The sequence below is a fragment of the Epinephelus fuscoguttatus genome, linkage group LG5 (assembly GCF_011397635.1).
Source record: "Epinephelus fuscoguttatus linkage group LG5, E.fuscoguttatus.final_Chr_v1".
NCBI classification, from domain to species: Eukaryota; Metazoa; Chordata; class Actinopteri; order Perciformes; family Serranidae; genus Epinephelus; species Epinephelus fuscoguttatus.
In genome coordinates, this window is record NC_064756.1 from 1,169,115 (window position 1) to 1,187,651 (window position 18,537).

General features: G+C 42.2%; 3 protein-coding genes and 1 pseudogene across 3 annotated transcripts in view; 3 read left to right on the forward strand and 1 right to left on the reverse strand.

The window, feature by feature from the left end:
- Positions 1-18,537, reverse strand: part of LOC125888456 (olfactory receptor 52K1-like) — a 185,410-nt gene that overhangs the window by 94,472 nt on the left and 72,401 nt on the right. The window lies entirely within an intron of this gene.
- On the forward strand, positions 3,297-4,223 carry LOC125888472 (olfactory receptor 142-like). The gene has a single exon (XM_049575854.1). The coding sequence runs from the start codon at positions 3,297-3,299 to the stop codon at positions 4,221-4,223; it is 927 nt and encodes a 308-aa protein (XP_049431811.1).
- Positions 10,229-11,156, forward strand: LOC125889544 (olfactory receptor 49-like; annotated as a pseudogene).
- On the forward strand, positions 13,481-14,405 carry LOC125889559 (olfactory receptor 52E4-like). Its single transcript, XM_049577654.1, has one exon. The coding sequence runs from the start codon at positions 13,485-13,487 to the stop codon at positions 14,403-14,405; it is 921 nt and encodes a 306-aa protein (XP_049433611.1). The 5' UTR covers positions 13,481-13,484.

Consider the following 18,537-nt stretch of genomic DNA (forward strand, 5'->3'; position numbering starts at 1 on the left):
TACCAATAATGTTGCTGGCGTTCCTCGGAATTTAGAATTACTTACTCGCTCCAGCTGTTGACCATTGATAAGCAGGGGAGGGTGAGCTGCATGGCCATGCCGAAAGTCTATGATCATTTCTTTTGTTTTGGGGATGTTTAGGAATAAGTCATTCTCTTCACACCAGTTGACAAGGCTATCTACCTCAGCTCTGTAAGCTGACTCGTCATTGTTCTTAATTAAGCCCACTACTGTTGTATCATCTGCATATTTAAAACATTCATTCAGAGTGGGAAACAGTCATTTGTGTATACAAGGTAAAGAAAAGCAGAGAGAACACAGCCCTGGGGGCCCCGGTGTTAAGAGTCCTAGAGAGCAGGTTACCAATTTCAACCACCTGTTCTCTGTCTGAAAGGAAGTCTAGAATCAAATAGCACAGAGACTCATCAATACCTAACACTCTAAGTTCTTCAAACAATTTAAAAGGCACAATTGTATCAAATCCTGAACTAAAATCAATAAAAAGAATTCTGGCGTAAGTGGCAGAGGCCTCTAAGTGCTGCAGGATCGTGTGGAAACACATGGATACAGCATCATCTACAGACCTGTTGGGTTGGTAAGCGAACTGATACATATCTAGCTTTATAATGCTAGACAAGTGGTCACATACAAGTCGATCAAACACCTTCATTATAACAGAGGTCAGAGCAACAGGTCTGTAATCATTCGGGCAAGAAGGGTTGGACTTTTTGGGCACAGGAATGACTGTAGCAGATTTATACAGTGCTGGGATTTTAAGTGTGCTCAGAAACGAATTACGCAGGTCAGTAAAAACAGGGGCAAGTTGATCGGCACAATGTTTCAAGGTAAAAGTAAACACATTGTCTGGCCCTGCAGCTTTCCTGACCTTTGTTTACATAGGAGAGCTTTAACCTGGTGCTCCTCAACTGTGAAAGGAGGGGTTAGAGGCCCCACACTGTCAACTTCTCTCAGTCGATCACCTGACTGTACATCAAAGTGACAATAAAATTTATTCAATTTATCAGGGAGTAGGGGATCTACATCCTGGACCAACTGCTTTTATTGGTCTTGGACCCAGTGATTGTAATAGGCCCTGCCAGACCCCCTAACATCCCCAGCTTTCAGTTTATCCTCCAGGCTCTCTCTGTATCTAGCCTTAGCTGTTTTAGCTGTCCGTTCAAATTCATAGCTGGCAGTCTTGTAGAGATCTGTGTCTTTGTTTTTGGAGGCCTGGAGGCTTTTAGCCTCTTTGTTAAACCAAGGTTTTCTGTTGCCAAACACAGACACTATTTCTGATGGGATAGACATCTCCTGAGAAAAGTTTATATAGGAGGATAGTGTATCAGTGTATTCGTCTACCCCATCACATGCTTCTTTAAGAGCAGAAAAACCAGTGGTTTCAGTGGTGTCTTAGCTCGTCAGCAGCCTCTGGTGAAAAACGCCTCACAGGCCAGACAGTCCGTTTAACAGTCTTTAGCTGCTGGCGAAGCTGGGGGATAAGAAAGACCGTGCAGTGGTCAGATTGGCCTAGAGGAGCGTGAAACGCCTGGGAGATTGTACAGTAACACCGGTCGAGTGTTCTTTCACCCCTGGTGGCAGCGTGTATTTGCTGTTTGTACCTGGGTGCCGACTTCCTCAGGTCGACGTGGTTGAAGTCTCCCATCACGAGAAGGATGGAATCTGGGTGTACGTTTTCCAAGTCTGTAATCCGTGCAGCCAACTGCTGTAGTGCCGATTTGTCCACGGCCTCCGGAGGGATGTATACTGCCACAATGACGATTGAGGCGAATTCCCTTGGCAAGTACAAAGGTCTGCATTGGATGGCGAGGGTCTCTAGCTCAGGAGCATGACTGATGTAATGTTCTCATGTCAGTACGCCACCTTAGGTTGACGTAACAGCCGAGGCCGCCACCTCACTGTTTCCCCGACTATGGTGCGATCTGCTCAGTGGAAGGAAAACCCCTCCAGCTGTAGTGCTGAGTCGGGAATGCCGGAGTGGAGCCAAGGTACCCTGGGTGTGTTGGTTGTTGACGTTCTGGGACGCCGTGTCAACTTCAGCCTGTTACATGCATTGTCTGTTTTCAAAATACACTTCTGTTTTCACAGGAAGTGTACAGTTTGATACAGTCTCTTTCAAAATAAAAGCACTACGATGGTACAACAACACAATTGACATTTTTTTCCTGGGTTTAGGAAAAAAGAACAGGGTTTGGCTTTTCAGTCTTACAGGAAGTGAACACCGACCTTCCAGATGAAAGTCGGTGTTTGTTGGAACTATCCACCACCCCTCTCACCCTCCCCCACTCGGACTTTCGCCATCTTAACTTTCATCTTTGTCATGCTGCGTTACCCCCTGATGTAGCAAGTTGCCATTAAACTACAACGGCAACTGGCTGCTTATCATGCCAACATTAAAGAATGCTTTTTTCTGCTGGTTTCTGAAAGTCACTGCCTTAGCACCTGATTTCAACAAGTTTGGACTGAGATTGTAATACCCTCCGCCATGTTACCTCCTGAAACCACCAGGCACTGTTAAACAATAACAGCGACCAGCTGTGTATCATACCAATGTGAAAGGGCTGCTTTTTTGTTGGTGGCTGATGCTGGAAGTCACTGACCAACTGCCTGATTTCAACAACTTGAACAATGGGCTACATTTAACGGCATTTAAATACTGCATCTAAAAAGAAGTGTGACAAACGAAAGGAAGATTCAATATCAAGTGTCTTAGTGTAACCATGAGTTCAACAGCTTTATGGCTGCTCGTCACAGATAATTGGATAATATTAAATGTTACTGATGGGATGATCAGCCAACAGATATTAGTGTTTAGTTGTTCTGATGGTGGTGAGGAGCTCTGCAATCGTATTCTGTATTGACATGTTTCACAAAACTGGAATCAATATTTGGTCTGAAATGTTTTTACTTTTTTCCCCTCTCAGTGAGATGTGTCCTTTGATGATGAGATCAGATCGCTGCAGTGGGCGTCCATTGACTTATAAACTTTAAAAGAAGCAGAATGAGTCTTTCACTCCAGGTAGGAGGGGCTGACAGTCTGACTGCAGCAGGACAGATGATTACACAGTGTCTTTAACTGTGTGTCATTTCTAACCTCAGCATTACTCGACTGGTGAGACTGTTGAATCTGTCACATTTGATTTTATAGGAATAAATCCCGAATACTGTTTTTTTGTTGTTAAACAAGCACAGCTTTGACATTTAAACTGTTATAAATCCACACAAAATTTGCACCACACCATCCTGCAACTAGTTTGTCTGAAATAACCCAGAGGATCATGATTAACGCTACACATGTTTCATATTTCACACTTGCTGCCTACTTTGAAGCCGGGATTTTTAAATACGTCTTCTTTCTAATTGTTATGTTGTTATACATGTTGATTCTTTGCTCCAACCTCCTGCTGATTGTGGTTATCTGTGTGAACAGAAGCTTACATGAACCTATGTACATGTTTCTGTGCAGCCTGTTTGTAAATGAACTGTATGGTAGTACAGGGTTGTTTCCATTGCTGCTGCTTCAGATCCTCTCTGACATTCACACTGTTTCTGCTTCAGCTTGTCTCCTGCAGATTTTCTGTGTGTACACGTATGCCAATGTACAGTTTTTTAATTTAGCTGTCATGTCCTACGACAGGTGCCTCGCTATCTGTTTCCCTCTTCAGTATAACACACGGATGACTTCTGACAAAATAGCCATTCTCATTGCTGTGATATGGTTACCCCCTTTTCTTGTGGTCCTTGTGGCGATAATGTTGAGTGCCTCTTTACAGCTGTGTGGGAACATCATTAACAAAGTGTACTGTGACAACTACTCTATTGTGAAACTGGCCTGCTCTGACACAACAGTCAATAACATCTTTGGACTGATTTACGTGTATATCTCAAAACTTGCTCTTGTAACTTTAATCTGTTACATGTACATGAAGATCCTCTACGTCTGTTTCTCTGGCTCTAAACAGACGAGACAGAAAGCTCTCAGCACCTGCACACCTCACCTCGCCTCTCTGCTCAACTTCTCCTTCGGGGCTTTCTTTGAAATAATGCAAAACAGGTTTGATATGAGCAGTGTGCCAAATATTCTGCGCATCTTTTTGTCATTATACTGGCTCACATGTCAGCCGCTCTTTAACCCTGTGATGTACGGACTGAATCTGACCAAAATTCGCATCATATGTAAAAGTCTTGTTTTTGGTAAAAGCTAAACTGTTAATGTTAAAAGTCAAATATTTCATCAAATCAAATAACCTTCACAATCTGGAGGAAAGTGTTGCTTTAACAAATAACAGCAGTGACAGTTTATAAAGTGTGAACCATTTATTTACCATTTCTCTTCTCTCAGTGCTACGGGGATCACTATTCTATTGTTTATTTATTCATATATTTATTTAGAATTGATTATGTTGATTTTTATAATTAGATTATTTATATATTGTTTCTGTATACATGCGCATATATATCAATAATAATACATTTTATTTATAGAGCACTTTTCACAGTACATAGAGAAACTTTACATTAGTTAAAATGGTCATAAAATAGAGTACACTAAAACATTATATTAAAAACAATTTGCTTTGTATATGGTTTTAATTGTTTTGGGTTTTTTTACATATTAATATGTTCTCATCTGTGTTATCACGATGATTATGACTATTATTAATTTGAATCATCACTTGCTGGAGAGACAAAACGAAAAGAAATTATGGTTGTTCTTTGGTGACAGATTTGTGTGTCATATGTACGACTGCTGTGTGTCTTGTACATGTTAATCAGAAATTAATATAAAGTTCTATATTAACTTATAAAAAATGCTTGTACTGTGATTCCAAAAATGTGATTAAAGATAAGTTAACAATAGTTTGGTGAGTCTGGAGAATGTTTTTATGTGACCTCACAGTTTGTGCAACACTTCTTCAGCTGGTCCAAAATACACATAAACTGAGTATTTCAACTATAAACCAGTGAAAGCACCACCAGGAACAACTCAGAGAAAAGAAAAGTTTCTGCTCTCATTTTTCATTTTAATGATCACCTGAGAGATAAGAGAGCTTCCTTGTCATCTATTTGTATCCAGCACAGTATGGTACAGAGGGGGACACGAGATGTGATTCAAAACAAAGACTGACGCAACAGTCTGAGAGGGAAAGGCAAACATTCAGGCGAAGGTGCAAACAAGTTACGACAACAGGAACAAACATGAAGTGCAATACACAGAACATCTTTACAAGACTGTAATAAGAGAATATAAAAGTACTGATATAAATGAAAGTATCATCAAAGTGTTAATGAAAGTATTTAATAACTGAAGTCTACAACCCTGATTCTAAAAAGTTGAGATGCTGTATAAAATGTAGATAACGACAGATTGCAGTTATTTACAGCTCCTGTTTGACCAATACTCAACTGAACACAGCACAATGTCAAGATATTCAAAGTTCAAACTGATAAACTTTGTTTTTCATTTTGTAAGTATACACTCAGTCTGCAACACGTTATAATAAAGTTGGGACTGTCACACCTCGTCTTGTTAGTTAAGTTACTTTTTGTTTCTCACATTTATCTTTGTTGTTTTATTTTGATACTCACCTGTTGTCTCATTTCAGGTCCTTCACTTCCTGCCCTCGTGTTTTCCCACCTGTGTGATTACCTGCCCCGCCCCTAATGTGTTGCACCTGTGTCTCATTGTCTCCCCTCCCTGTAGAGTATTTAGCCTGCTTGTTTTCTCCCCTCTGTGCCAGTTCGTCTTGTTTCTTTGTGACAGCGTTCCAGCGTTTTTTCCTTGTGAGTCTTCAGTGTTTTTTGACCAATAGCTACCCTTTTTTGACCCTGCTTTTTGCCTGCCGTCTCTGTACCTTTGCCTCCGCTGTTTGACCTCCTGTGTACCGACTTTGGCAAGATTAAAAGGACAAGTTTGTGTTTTCCACTGTGCATGAGTCTGCTTTTGAGTCCCTGCGTATGTCAGTCTTTACAGGGACAGCAGCAACAAAAGACTGAGAAAAAAAAAAAACTCCTGTCTGAAACCTTCCACAGGTGAACAAGTTAACTGGTAACAGATTATTATGACTGGGTGAAAGGAGCATCCTCCAAAGGCTCAGCTGTTCACAGGCTGGGATGAACACTTAGTAAAAAACTGTGAGGACAAACAGTCCAACAGTTTAAGAATGAGCCTCAACGTGCATGTGCAAAGAATTTAGTGATTTCACATCTACAACCCATAATATCATCAAAAGTTTCAGAGAATCTGCACAAATTTTTGCATGTAAGGGACTAGGCTGAATGTTGGTGACCTTTGACCCCTCAGACTGCACTGCAGTAAAAACCAACTTAACTGTATAAAGGATATTATCACATGGGCCCAGGAACGCTTTGGAAACCACTGTCAGTGAACACATGGCTGCATCTACCAATGACAGTTCAGACTCTACCTTGAAACAACAGATATCAGAGCCAGGTCTCACTCTGAAGTCGTCAAAAAGCAGTGTTTGGGCAGTGACTTGCAGCGTCATAAACCAACAAAAAAGGCATCCTTTAACACTGGCATGATACGCAGCTGGTTGCCGTTATAGTTTAATGGTGTCTGGTGCCCTCAGGAGGGAACGCAGAAGGACAAGGAAGAAAGTTAAGGCTGGGAAAGTCCAGGTGGAGTAGGCAGGAGGGGTGGTGGATGAGTCAAACAAATACTGACTTTCACCTGAGAGAGTGGTGTTTGCATCCTGTAAGATTCTAAAGCCAAACCCTGTTCTTTTTTCCTAAATCTAACTACGTGTGTTTGTTGTTGACAGAAAAAAGACGTCAATTTGTGGTGTTGTGCCGACGGAAATTTCCTGTGAAAACAGAAGTGTATTTTGAAAACAGACAATACATGTAACAGGCTGAAGTTGACACGGCGTCCCAGAACGTCAACAACCAACACACCCAGGGTACCTTGGACGTCATATGTGGACGTGGAAAGTCCATGACCAAACGTGGACATGTGACGAGGTCACAGTGAGGATGATGTTGGAAATCAACAACATCCAGAAACAGCTCCGCCCACTTCTCTGGGCTCACCTGAGATGGACTGATGCAAAGCAGTCTGACTAGTCCATAATGGACGTCCTGTCCTCCGGGACCATCCAGATTGTTACCAGCTCAAGGTTCAAAGCCAGCAGCTGTGATGGGATGGAGAGGTGCATCATGAGTAACTTCACATCTGTGATGGCTCCATGAATGCTGAAAGATACATACAGGTTTTGGAGCAACATATGCTGCCATCCAGATGCCGTCTCTTTCAGGGACGTCCCGTCTTATTCCAGTGAGACACTGAGACACATTGTGACGTGTTCCAACAGCGTGTCTCCGTAGTGACAGAGTGCAGGTGCCAGACTGACCTGCCTACAGTCCACACCTGTCTCCCACTGAACATGTGTGGGACATGATGAAGCATCGACCCCAGAGAGGTGCATCATGGGACTGTTGAGACACTGAAGTCGGATAAACTTCAACAGTTAGTGTCCTCAGTTCCCAAACACTGACTGAGCGTTGGTCAAAGCAAAGGTGATGATGTCACAACTTTAGCACAACCTGCTGCAGAATGAGTGATTTACAAAGAACAATAAAGTTCATCAGTTTGATCATTGCATTATGTCTTTATTCATATTTCATACGGCGTCCCAAATGATTTGGAATCAGGGTTGTAAGCAGCGCAGTAGCAGCAGTTCGGGGCTCACTGAGGATATATACAGGAGTATATATGGTAAAAGGTAAATGGCCTGCTCTTGTATAGCTCCTTTCTAGTCTTCTGACCAGTCAAAGCGTATTTACACTATGAGTCACATTCACCCATTCACACACACATGCACACACTGGTGGCCGAGGCTACCACCTGCTACTCAGTAACCATTCGCACGCACTTACACTCTAGTGGAACAGCCATCAGGAGTAATTTGGGATTCAGTATCACGCCCAGCTTGCGCACTAGAGGAGCCGGAGATCGAAACCGCCAATCTTCCGATTCATGGACGACTCGCTCAACCTCTGGGCCACAGCTGTCCCTTATATGGTATGTATGAAGTAAGGTACAAGAGGTAAAACTGGTGGAGGAAGCTGCTGAATCTGGAGGATCTATGATCCTGAAGGCACCGTTTGTGCATCCATCCACCTCTCCTGGAGGATTCCCAGGCGTTCCCAGACCAGATGAGATATATAATTCCTCCACTGTGTTCTGGGTCTGCTCTGGAAACTCATTTCAGATGATTGTATCCGCGATCTCATTCTTTCAGTCACACTCATGACCATAGGTGAGGGTTGCGACATAGATGGACGGGTAAACTGAGAGCTTTGCTTTCTGCCTCAGCTCCCTTTTTACCACAACAGTCTTGTACAACACCTGCAACACTGCTGACAGCACACCAAACCACCAGTCCATTGCATTTCTCCATTTTAATCTCACTCATGAACAAGATAGATACTTGAACTCTTTCCCCCGGGGCAGTAACTCTCTCCCAACCCAGAAGGAACGATCCACAGTGTTCTGGCAGAGAAAAATGCCCTCAGATTTAGAGATGCTGAGTCTCATCTGGACTGCGTCACACTCAGCTGCAAACTGCCCCAGGTCATGCTGGAGGTCACAGTGTGAAGAAGCCAACAGAACCACATCATCTGCAAAGAGCAGTGATTTAATAACAGTCATGGATGGAGGGGAAAGTGTTCCCAATGTGCCGTCCTCTTCCTCACATCATCATCCCCTTGAATATTGCTAACTGACCTGCTATCAGAGGTATGAAAGGATGGCATGCAACCTGTTCCTCTCTCGTTGTGGATGTGTCCCACAGCCACATTTTCTTCACCGCTTCTTGGTCAATCGACTCTCTAAATGCTACAAAACACTGAAAATCAAACCTGTTCAAAAAGCTTAAATGATGGGTGAAGGTTTCGAAGTCAGTGTCTAAACGCGACTGATGCAATGTGAGGGTGTGTTTATTTTTATGTATACGACAATTTCAGATGACAAGTGTGTGTGAGTGAGTGTTCAAAGACCATAACATTTAAAGTAACATTTAACACCTTAACTCAAAATGGCTGCTTCATCCATGCACACCGCTATTTTGGTATAACTGCACCTCAGCCTTGAGTGTGGTCAGACTGACTGGCTATAGACACTTTCTGTAGACATGGTTGGACAACACTTTGTACGAAACAATTTCAAGAAATAGCTTTAAGAACACTCTGGCCTTTAAGCAGCAACATAAGCTTTCTCTTTTATCACTGTGTATTCTTCCTGTATGTTTTTTTTCCAATCTAACATTCAGGTCACTGATGGTTGAGTTGTTCTCCCAATGGATCACGAATCATCACTCTAACAATGTCTTCAGTTAAAAAGCAGATGTAGCTGGGAGAGTTGTAATTCCATTCTTTGCTAAAACGTGATGAACCTCAACACAACCAGATATTTTAGCATTAAAATATATTTCTGATTTCTTTTAGTACAAGACTGTCCTTCAGGGGCCCGAGGCTCCAGGTCCATTGTGTGGCAGTTGGTTCTGTGATGAGGAGGTCAGTCTGCTGCTGTGAAGCAACAGACAGTGATTGTGATGAACTCCTCAAAGTTTTCAAATTTAAACCTACTGTAGATCTCTCCACTGAACAAAAACAAGAAAGAAGTAAGTAGGGCTAAGAACTGCTTGTAAAAACAAGTTGTTGGGTCATATTTTGGATGACGGTGTCTGTGGTTATCACTTTTTGTGAATCGAATCATATCGCAGCTTTTCTGTTTAAATAAACAGCTGATGATTTGTGTCCAAGACAAATGTCCCTGCAGGGACAAATGAATTAATGTTGAATCTTCCTGTAGAGTCACTGCTGTGTCTTCAGTTAGGTGAGTCCAGTGGGGATGAGGTCCGCCTGCTGATGTAATCTGACTTGAAGATGTTAAAAGAAGCAGAGGCAGAGTTTGGTCTCAGTCACAGCAGGACTGACTCACACTGTGTCAGGAACTCCTCTGTAATTTGTAACCCGGAATTTTTACTGACTTTGAATCAGGGAAATGGTGTGTGTGTGTGTGTGTGTGTGTGTGTGTGTGTGTGTGTGTGTGTGTGTGTGTGTGTGTGTGTGTGTGTTGATGCAGTGAGTCCAGAATTTTAAACCAGCTTGATTTCTGCAGATCTCCTCCACACAACATAAGACTGTGAATCCTTCATCCTGTGCAAACTTGACTTGTTGGACGGTCATGATCAACTCGTCACAGGTTTCATATTTCACTTTTGGTGCCTACTTTGAACTCGGGCTTCTGAAATACTTTGTTTTCGTGATCATAATGTCTCTATATGTTTTTGATTCTTTGCTCCAACCTCCTGCTGATTGTGGTTATCTGTGTGAACAGAAGCTTACATGAACCTATGTACATGTTTCTGTGCAGCCTGTTTGTAAATGAACTGTATGGTAGTACAGGGTTGTTTCCATTCCTGCTGCTCCAGATCCTCTCTGAAATTCACACTGTCTCTGCTTCATTCTGTTACCTGCAGATTTTCTGTCTGTACACGTATGCAAATGTACAATTTTATAACTTAGCCGTCATGTCTTATGACAGATATCTTGCTATCTGCTGTCCTCTGCAGTATAACACACGGATGACGGCTAATAAGATCACCTTTCTTATTGCTGTAACGTGGTTATTCCCTCTTCTTGCAATTGTTGTCATGATTTCCCTAAACGCCTCCTTACAGCTGTGTGGCAACTTAATTGACAGACTGTTCTGTGACAACTACTCCGTTGTGAAACTCGCCTGCTCTGACACGACCGTCAATAACATCTATGGACTCATTTACACTTTCACTATATTAGCTGGTCTTGCAACAGTGATATTTTACACGTACATGAAGATTCTTAAAGTTTGTTTTTCTGGTTCTAAACAGACGAGACAGAAAGCCGCCAGCACCTGCACACCTCACCTGTTGTCTCTGCTCAACTTCTCCTTTGGTTGTTTTTTTGAAGTGGTGCAGAGCAGGTGTGATATGAGCCATACACCAATTATAGTACGTATTTTTTTATCTTTGTATTTTCTCACTTGCCAGCCGCTCTTCAACCCTTTAATGTATGGACTGAATCTCACCAAAATCCGCATCGTATGTAAAAGTCTTGTCTTTGGTAAAATGTAAAATACTCATTTTGAAAGCCGTGTAGTTTATTCCCTCAGCTACGATGACATGAAAACAATGTGGAAAGACTGATGCTCTGACAAAAGCCTTGAATTTTTGAGTGATAAATGTTTAAGTTTGTAATTTGTTGAGTGTGTATAAAAGGTACATCTTCACAAAAGATGAAATAGTGTTTTACATTTATTAAAAACAGCAGCTTTTTTCAAACAAGGCAGGAAATTAAAATCAGCAAAAATCTGGCAACACTTTCTATGAAATCAACACGAGACCATTCACAGCGAATTTTACTGCTTTCAAGATGTTTATGACCAGGCCCAAACAGAATCTGCAGATGACCTCAAGCAGGATAAACAAACTACTGAGCGGATTTTAGGAGAAACTTTGAGTCAGAATTTTGATTTAATCCTGAATACTTCAAGAAAAAATGCAAACATTTGTTGGACAAGTCAGTCAACAAAGTGTGGAACACATTGCCGTTAAAACTGGAGCAGAGAACAAACATTAACAATTTATTAACAGTAAATCTGATTTGTGACATTTCTTCTCTCTACACCACTAACTCTGATTTTAATGCTCACTGCATACAACGCACAATCGTTACACACATGCACAAGGGGGTGCAGGAGACAGTGACAACCTTCTGAGTTTTACAAGCAGCATCTGATCGCATCAGTCCACTTCTACACCATAAACCCTGATCCATCCATGTTACAGTTTAATGTAAAGTCTTCACAAATGTCCCGCATGATCAAAATTACCTTCACTTCAAACACGTTTGTCAACATGTTAAGTCAACAATTCTTGTGACTAAAAAGCATAAATAAACAACACTATTATTGTGCACTTATCAGATTGTGGCATGTTGGGGCTAATTGGGCGGAGTTTCCCAGCATGCCTTGTGTTCAAGGCCATAAACCGAACAAACTGTGTTTAAATGTTGTATATCACGGACGTTACCCATTACACAGTGATTGATATTTCTGTATTTCACACTAGTTCTAGTGGGTTCCAGTTAATGTTGTGGTGATTGACATTTTGCACCGTGAGTGAATATATTATTATAGTTCATTCATTCATTTTCCATAACCGCTAACCGCGTTGGAGGTTGTGGGGGGGGGCTGGAGCCTGTCGCAGCTGACACTGGGTGAGAGGCAGGGTTCTGTGGGAGGAAGCTGGAGCACCTGGAGGAAACCCACGCTGACACAGGGAGAACATGTCGGAGCACCTGGAGGAAACCCACGCTGACACAGGGAGAACATGTCAGAGCACCTGGAGGAAACCCACGCTGACACAGGGAGAACATGTTGGAGCACCTGGAGGAAACCCACGCTGACACGGGGAGAACATGTCAGAGCACCTGGAGGAAACCCACGCTGACACAGGGAGAACATGTCAGAGCACCTGGAGGAAACCCACGCTGACACAGGGAGAACATGTGGGAGCACCTGGAGGAAACCCACACTGACACAGGGAGAACATGTCGGAGCACCTGGAGGAAACCCACGCTGACACGGGAAGAACATGTCAGAGCACCTGGAGGAAACCCACGCTGACACAGGGAGAACATGTCAGAGCACCTGGAGGAAACCCACACTGACACAGGGAGAACATGTCAGAGCACCTGGAGGAAACCCACACTGACACAGGGAGAACATGTCAGAGCACCTTTGCTCCATGCTGTGGGGATGCTCAGCAGCCCATTTTTGCCTGCTGTCCTGAAACAGATTATCTCGGCCCTGCGTAGCTACTTTATCTTTTCTACGTAAACGTCAGAGCTCCGGGGAACATTTGTTTCATCACAACTGACCAACTCAGAAAAGCTCTCAGATTCTTTTTCAGCAGAACCAACTCTTTGTCACCTTTAGCAGCTTCTAAACTTTAAAATAAGGTTTAATTTGTGAGATGTTTGTCTATGAGATTTTTTAATCAGGGTGCTCTGTAAACATGATGTCAGCCTGCTGCTGTGGGCGTCTCCTGTCGTCAACAGTTTGAAAAGAAACAGCAGCAGAGCTTTCAGCTCAGTTAGGAGGGACTCGGTCTCACCACAGCAGAGCAGCAGATGAATTCACACGTCACCTCTGTCATTTCTTACCTGAGCTTTATGTTGATTTTCAATGAGACAATGGCAGCTTCACAATACTTGTGTTTATGACAACTAATTTCTGTACTGATAGACTGAACACTGTTTTTCTGTTAATGCTGCTCACAGTTAAATTACACATTTAACCTTGTTTAAAATTCTATAACAGGAAGTCAAACAGTCGATACAAATGGTTTGCATACTGTGCAAACTGTAATCATTCTGTGAACCAACAGAAAGTGATTGTGATGAACTCTACAAAGTTTTCATATTTCACATTCTCACCCTACTTTGACTCCGGGCTTTTAGAGTACGTATATTTCATGATCGTCATGTCTCTGTATGTTTTGATTCTTTGCTCCAACCTCCTGCTGATTGTGGTTATCTGTGTGAACAGAAGCTTACATGAACCTATGTACATGTTTCTGTGCAGCCTGTTTGTAAATGAACTGTATGGTAGTACAGGGTTGTTTCCATTGCTGCTGCTTCAGATCCTCTCTGACATTCACACTGTCTCTGCTTCAGCTTGTTTCCTGCAGATTTTCTGTTTGTACACGTATGCAAATGTGGAGATCTGTAATTTAGCCGTCATGTCTTATGACAGATATCTTGCTATCTGTTGTCCACTACAATATAACATGCATATGACCCACAACAGGACCGTCATACTCTTCGCTCTAACATGGTTATACCCTTTTCTTGCAGTCATTGTCTTGATATCATTGAGTGCCTCTCTGCAGCTGTGTGGCAACATCATTAACAAAGTGTACTGTGACAACTACTCTGTTGTGAAGCTGGCCTGCTCTGACACAACAGTCAATAACATCTATGGGATGATTTACACAACTGCAACAATTTGTGTTGTAATTTTAATATTTTATTCTTATATCAGGATCCTTAAAGTTTGTTTCTCTGGTTCTAAACAGACGAGACAGAAAGCCGTCAGCACCTGCACACCTCACCTCGCCTCTCTGCTCAACTTCTCTTTCGGGGCTTTCTTTGAAATAGTGTCAAGCAGATTTGATATGAAACATTTACCTGATATGTTGCGCATCTTTTTATCATTATACTGGCTCACATGCCAGCCGCTCTTCAACCCTGTACTGTACGGACTGAATTTAACCAAAATTCGCATCATATTTAAAAATCTCGTCTTTGGGAAAATTTAGGCTCCTGACATCATAAATCTCAAATTCTGTACCATGAAAAGAACAGAATGGAAATTGATATATTAAAACAACTGTGGAACTAAATCAGCATAAATCATTAATGGTAGCATTACTGATAACGTTGCTCTGTCAGCAAGAGCTCAAACCTCAACCTCATGTTTTAAACTATGACTCAGCGCCAGTGTCTGGGCCTTATGCAAATATTATTCCACAGTGAGCCGTGTTACATGATGGAGGCATAATGCTGAAACCATTGTATTTCACATGAAATGAGTTGAAGCTTGTTGTTTGTGCTGTTTTGGGAAAGGTCAGTGACATAATGTCAGCAGTAACCAATCCCGTTAGACCTCTGTGATCTCCCGTGAACACAAATAACCACAGACTCTTTTCTCACTCAGAGAAAAAGGAGGCCACTTCTTTGATTTCTGTACTCAGGTATAATTCTCCAAAACATAATCTAAACATCTGTCTGTTTCAAATCCATCAGATGCTTTATGTGTATATTCCCTGAGTGCAATTTCACTGACAGCTCTCAACAAGCATGTTCTGTCTATGCATTATTAATTGTAATTAATACAAGATCTAAATAAAAAAAAAAACAACTAAAACATTGGTTTGAATCTTTTGATTCACTGAGAATCACTACAATTATTCAAATGGTGATTGTTTCCAGCCCAGCTGCAGAAGAACATGTTGGCATTTGTTGGGACCACTCAACTAAACTCTCTTTACACAGCACCTTTCATACTAACATGCAGCCCAAAGGGCTTCACGTGGCAAAACTGGAATGACACAGACACAATTTAAAGGGTACCTCAAAAAACTGAACATAAAGTTTTGAAAGACTAGAAAATTACAACAATAACACAATAAAATTATTTCAAAAACAAAAGCAAACTAAACAGAAAAGAACTAAGTAACAAAAAAGATTACTAAAAGTCCATAGAATAAAGAGAAGGTAAATAAAATAAGGTAAAAACTCAAAACAAAAAAACAACGATTAAACTTAAGTCAAGACTGTAATGTTACTCCACATTAAAAAGAAAGATTAAAAAGACAGATCTTTAATTTACTTTTAAAAATATAGAGAGAGCAAGTGGAAGCAGATACAATGAAAACAAAACTGGGTCAAAAATGCTTCCTTGAGGAACACCACATTTAATACTATAAGTCTCTGATTGATACATGAGCACCCAGGCTGTCAGTTAAATACAACTTAAACCAAGCTAACACACTGTCAGAGAGACCAACCCATTTTTTAAGTCTGTCTATTGACATACTCTGGACGACAGTAACAAATGATGCACTAAAGTCTCACAGAAGAAGAACAGCCACATTGTTTCCATCCACAAAAACCACCAGACTTCACAGATGATTTGGTTATTTGTGCATGTCTAAACTGGACATGTAAGACATGTCCTGTAAGTTCAGCCCACTCCAAAGGGCAACTGTAGCCTCCTTTGAGACTCAAAAAATGACTCATTTTCCCAGAGTCCTCTGTTTTTTCACTCACTATATGTGAAAACTTGGCCACACAGCAGTGCAGTGGTTAGCATTGTCGCCTCACAGCAAGAGGGTTAATGGTTTGAACCCTAGGGTGGGGGAGTTTGCATGTTGTCCCCATGTCAGTGTGGGTTTCCTCCAGGTGCTCTGACATGTTCTCCCTGTGTCAGCGTGGGTTTCCTCCAGGTGCTCCGACATGTTCTCCCTGTGTCAGCGTGGGTTTCCTCCAGGTGCTCCGACATGTTCTCCCCGTGTCAGCGTGGGTTTCCTCCAGGTGCTCCCACATGTTCTCCCTGTGTCAGCGTGGGTTTCCTCCAGGTGCTCCCACATGTTCTCCCTGTGTCAGCGTGGGTTTCCTCCAGGTGCTCCAGCTTCCTCCCAAAGACATGCACGTCAGTTGGTGACTCTAAATTGTCCGTAGGTGTGAATGTGAGTGTGAATGGTTGTCTGTCTCATGTGTCAGTCCTGTGATAGTCTGGTGACCTGTCCAGGGTGAACCCTGCCTGGGATAGACTTCAGCTCTCCTCCAATGCCTAAGTGGTTATGGAAAATGAATGACTGAATGTCACAACCTGGCCTGTCTCTCACCATTGGTCACTGAGGCATGTGACTCTGTGATGTCATCAAGCTGACAATAAGAAGAAGAAGAGGAGAGTCGTAGGTGCTGGAGGACCTGCTGAGACCTTTCCCTGCTTTTTCTCAACTCAGTTCTTGACAGCTGTACTTTTAGATCCCCCCCCCCCCCCCCCCCATTAAATATGAAAGGAGGCCCCCACATGCTTGAGCTTTACACTGCTGACTTGTATAATCAGAACAGACATGTCCTGTGATTTTCAGCCTTCTATGATTATATTTAACTTTTACAGCAGGCACATCCTGACAGCTGAGATTATTACTGTCAGGTAATATTAAACATGAAAGGAGGCTGAAAATCACAAGACATGTCTGTTCTGATTATACAAGTCAACAGTCCTGAAATGTGTGTTTCTCTTCTGTAGTACGTATTCCACATCTCGGAGGCGACGTCTTTCCACATACAGGTTTCCTTCACCTTTCAAACAAGGAAGGGATCTGTGGGAAACAGTGGGGGAGACACAGCCCGACGGGGAACAGGGATCTGACACAACACTGGAGGGAGAAGCAGGTCCGTGGAGCTGTGCGCCAGATGAAAAACAAGCGCGTCGCACCGAATACGTGATGCTACGGCATTGCTTTGGGTTGTGAGCGCGCATGACGCACATCTACATTGAAAGTAATGGGTTTGTGCGCACAAAAGACACTACATCTGAACGTGCCCCATGCACACACACACACACGCTTTCACCAAGGCGGCGGCCAAAATCACCCAGGCGGCCCGCCTTTGTCTTTGATAGGCAGGGAAAACCCTGGCTGTGATCTCCCTGTAACCAGGTTTTTGGGTTGTTGGCTATGCAAAAGCTAAGTTGATGTTGGTTAGCTATGCTGGTCTACTAACCCGGCACCTTTATACACCACAGATCACACACACACAAACACACACACACACGCACACACGCACACACACACACACACACATTTCCTGTTCCATACACGCTCTGACCACATGTGGTAAGTTAGAACCTCCTCAACTTTGATTCGGCCATCTCTTATAGTTTTCTCTGTCAGGTATTCTGTTTTGAATGCCAGTCTTTAGTTACGTTTATTTAGATTATTGATTTTTGTGGAAGTTTTTTACTTTTGCTTTCTTTTCAAATAAAGACTTTTGAATCATAAGTGCAGTCTGTTTAATGTTGCACAAGAGTGATTGAATCACCAACCCAAGACCTCCAAAATCCTTAAATCTTAACTAGTGATATGGGAAATTTAATCAAATAAATGGTAAATTTACTCATCGATGAACTGGTTAGAATTTGGTAGTCAAGTTAAAAGGTTACTGTGACCTCACAAAACATGTTTTTGGTGATAACTCAAGAATTCATACACAAATTATGACTTAATTTCATACAAATGTTGAACAGGATAAAAATAAAGTGATGACATTTCATATCAAAAAGGTCAAAGGTCAACTCCATTGTGACATTAGTGTAAATAGGTTCATTTTGTCTACTTAAATTAGATTCAGTGTAGAAAGTTTTTAAGGAGAAGTAGTTGACCTTTTGACATGTTTCGACTGTCACTGCAGTCTTCTTTAGAAGCGTCATCTGACATGCGTCATGATGTGTCTTTATTAGCTGGAAGTATCCAGCTGGTCACACCTCATTGTCTGAAAAAAAAAAATAAAACTTTCTAGACTCCATTGTGTTGAATACCAGCGCTTGGCCAGCGACTTCCAATGTCAGACACCAATGAAAGAGCCATCCTTACATGGCGGCATGATAAATAGCCATTGAACTATAACGGCATCAGGGGAGAATGTGGCGGGACAACAAAAGTTAAGGTGGCAGAAGTCTGAGGAGGGCAGCACGGTGTTCACTTCCTGTAAGACTGTAGAGCCAAACCCTATTCTGTTTTCCTAAACCTGTCACATGTCCACATTTGGTCATGGACTTTCCACGTCCACATATGGCGTCCAAGGTACCCTGGGTGTGTTGGTTGTTGACGTTCTGGGACGCCGTGTCAACTTCAGCCTGTTACATGCATTGTCTGTTTT

What these genes read in the sequence shown, in the direction of transcription:
- LOC125889559 (XM_049577654.1), top strand. Translation starts at nt 13,485, where the DNA reads ATGAACTCTACAAAGTTTTCATATTTCACATTCTCACCCTACTTTGAC.
- LOC125888472 (XM_049575854.1), top strand. Translation starts at nt 3,297, where the DNA reads ATGATTAACGCTACACATGTTTCATATTTCACACTTGCTGCCTACTTT.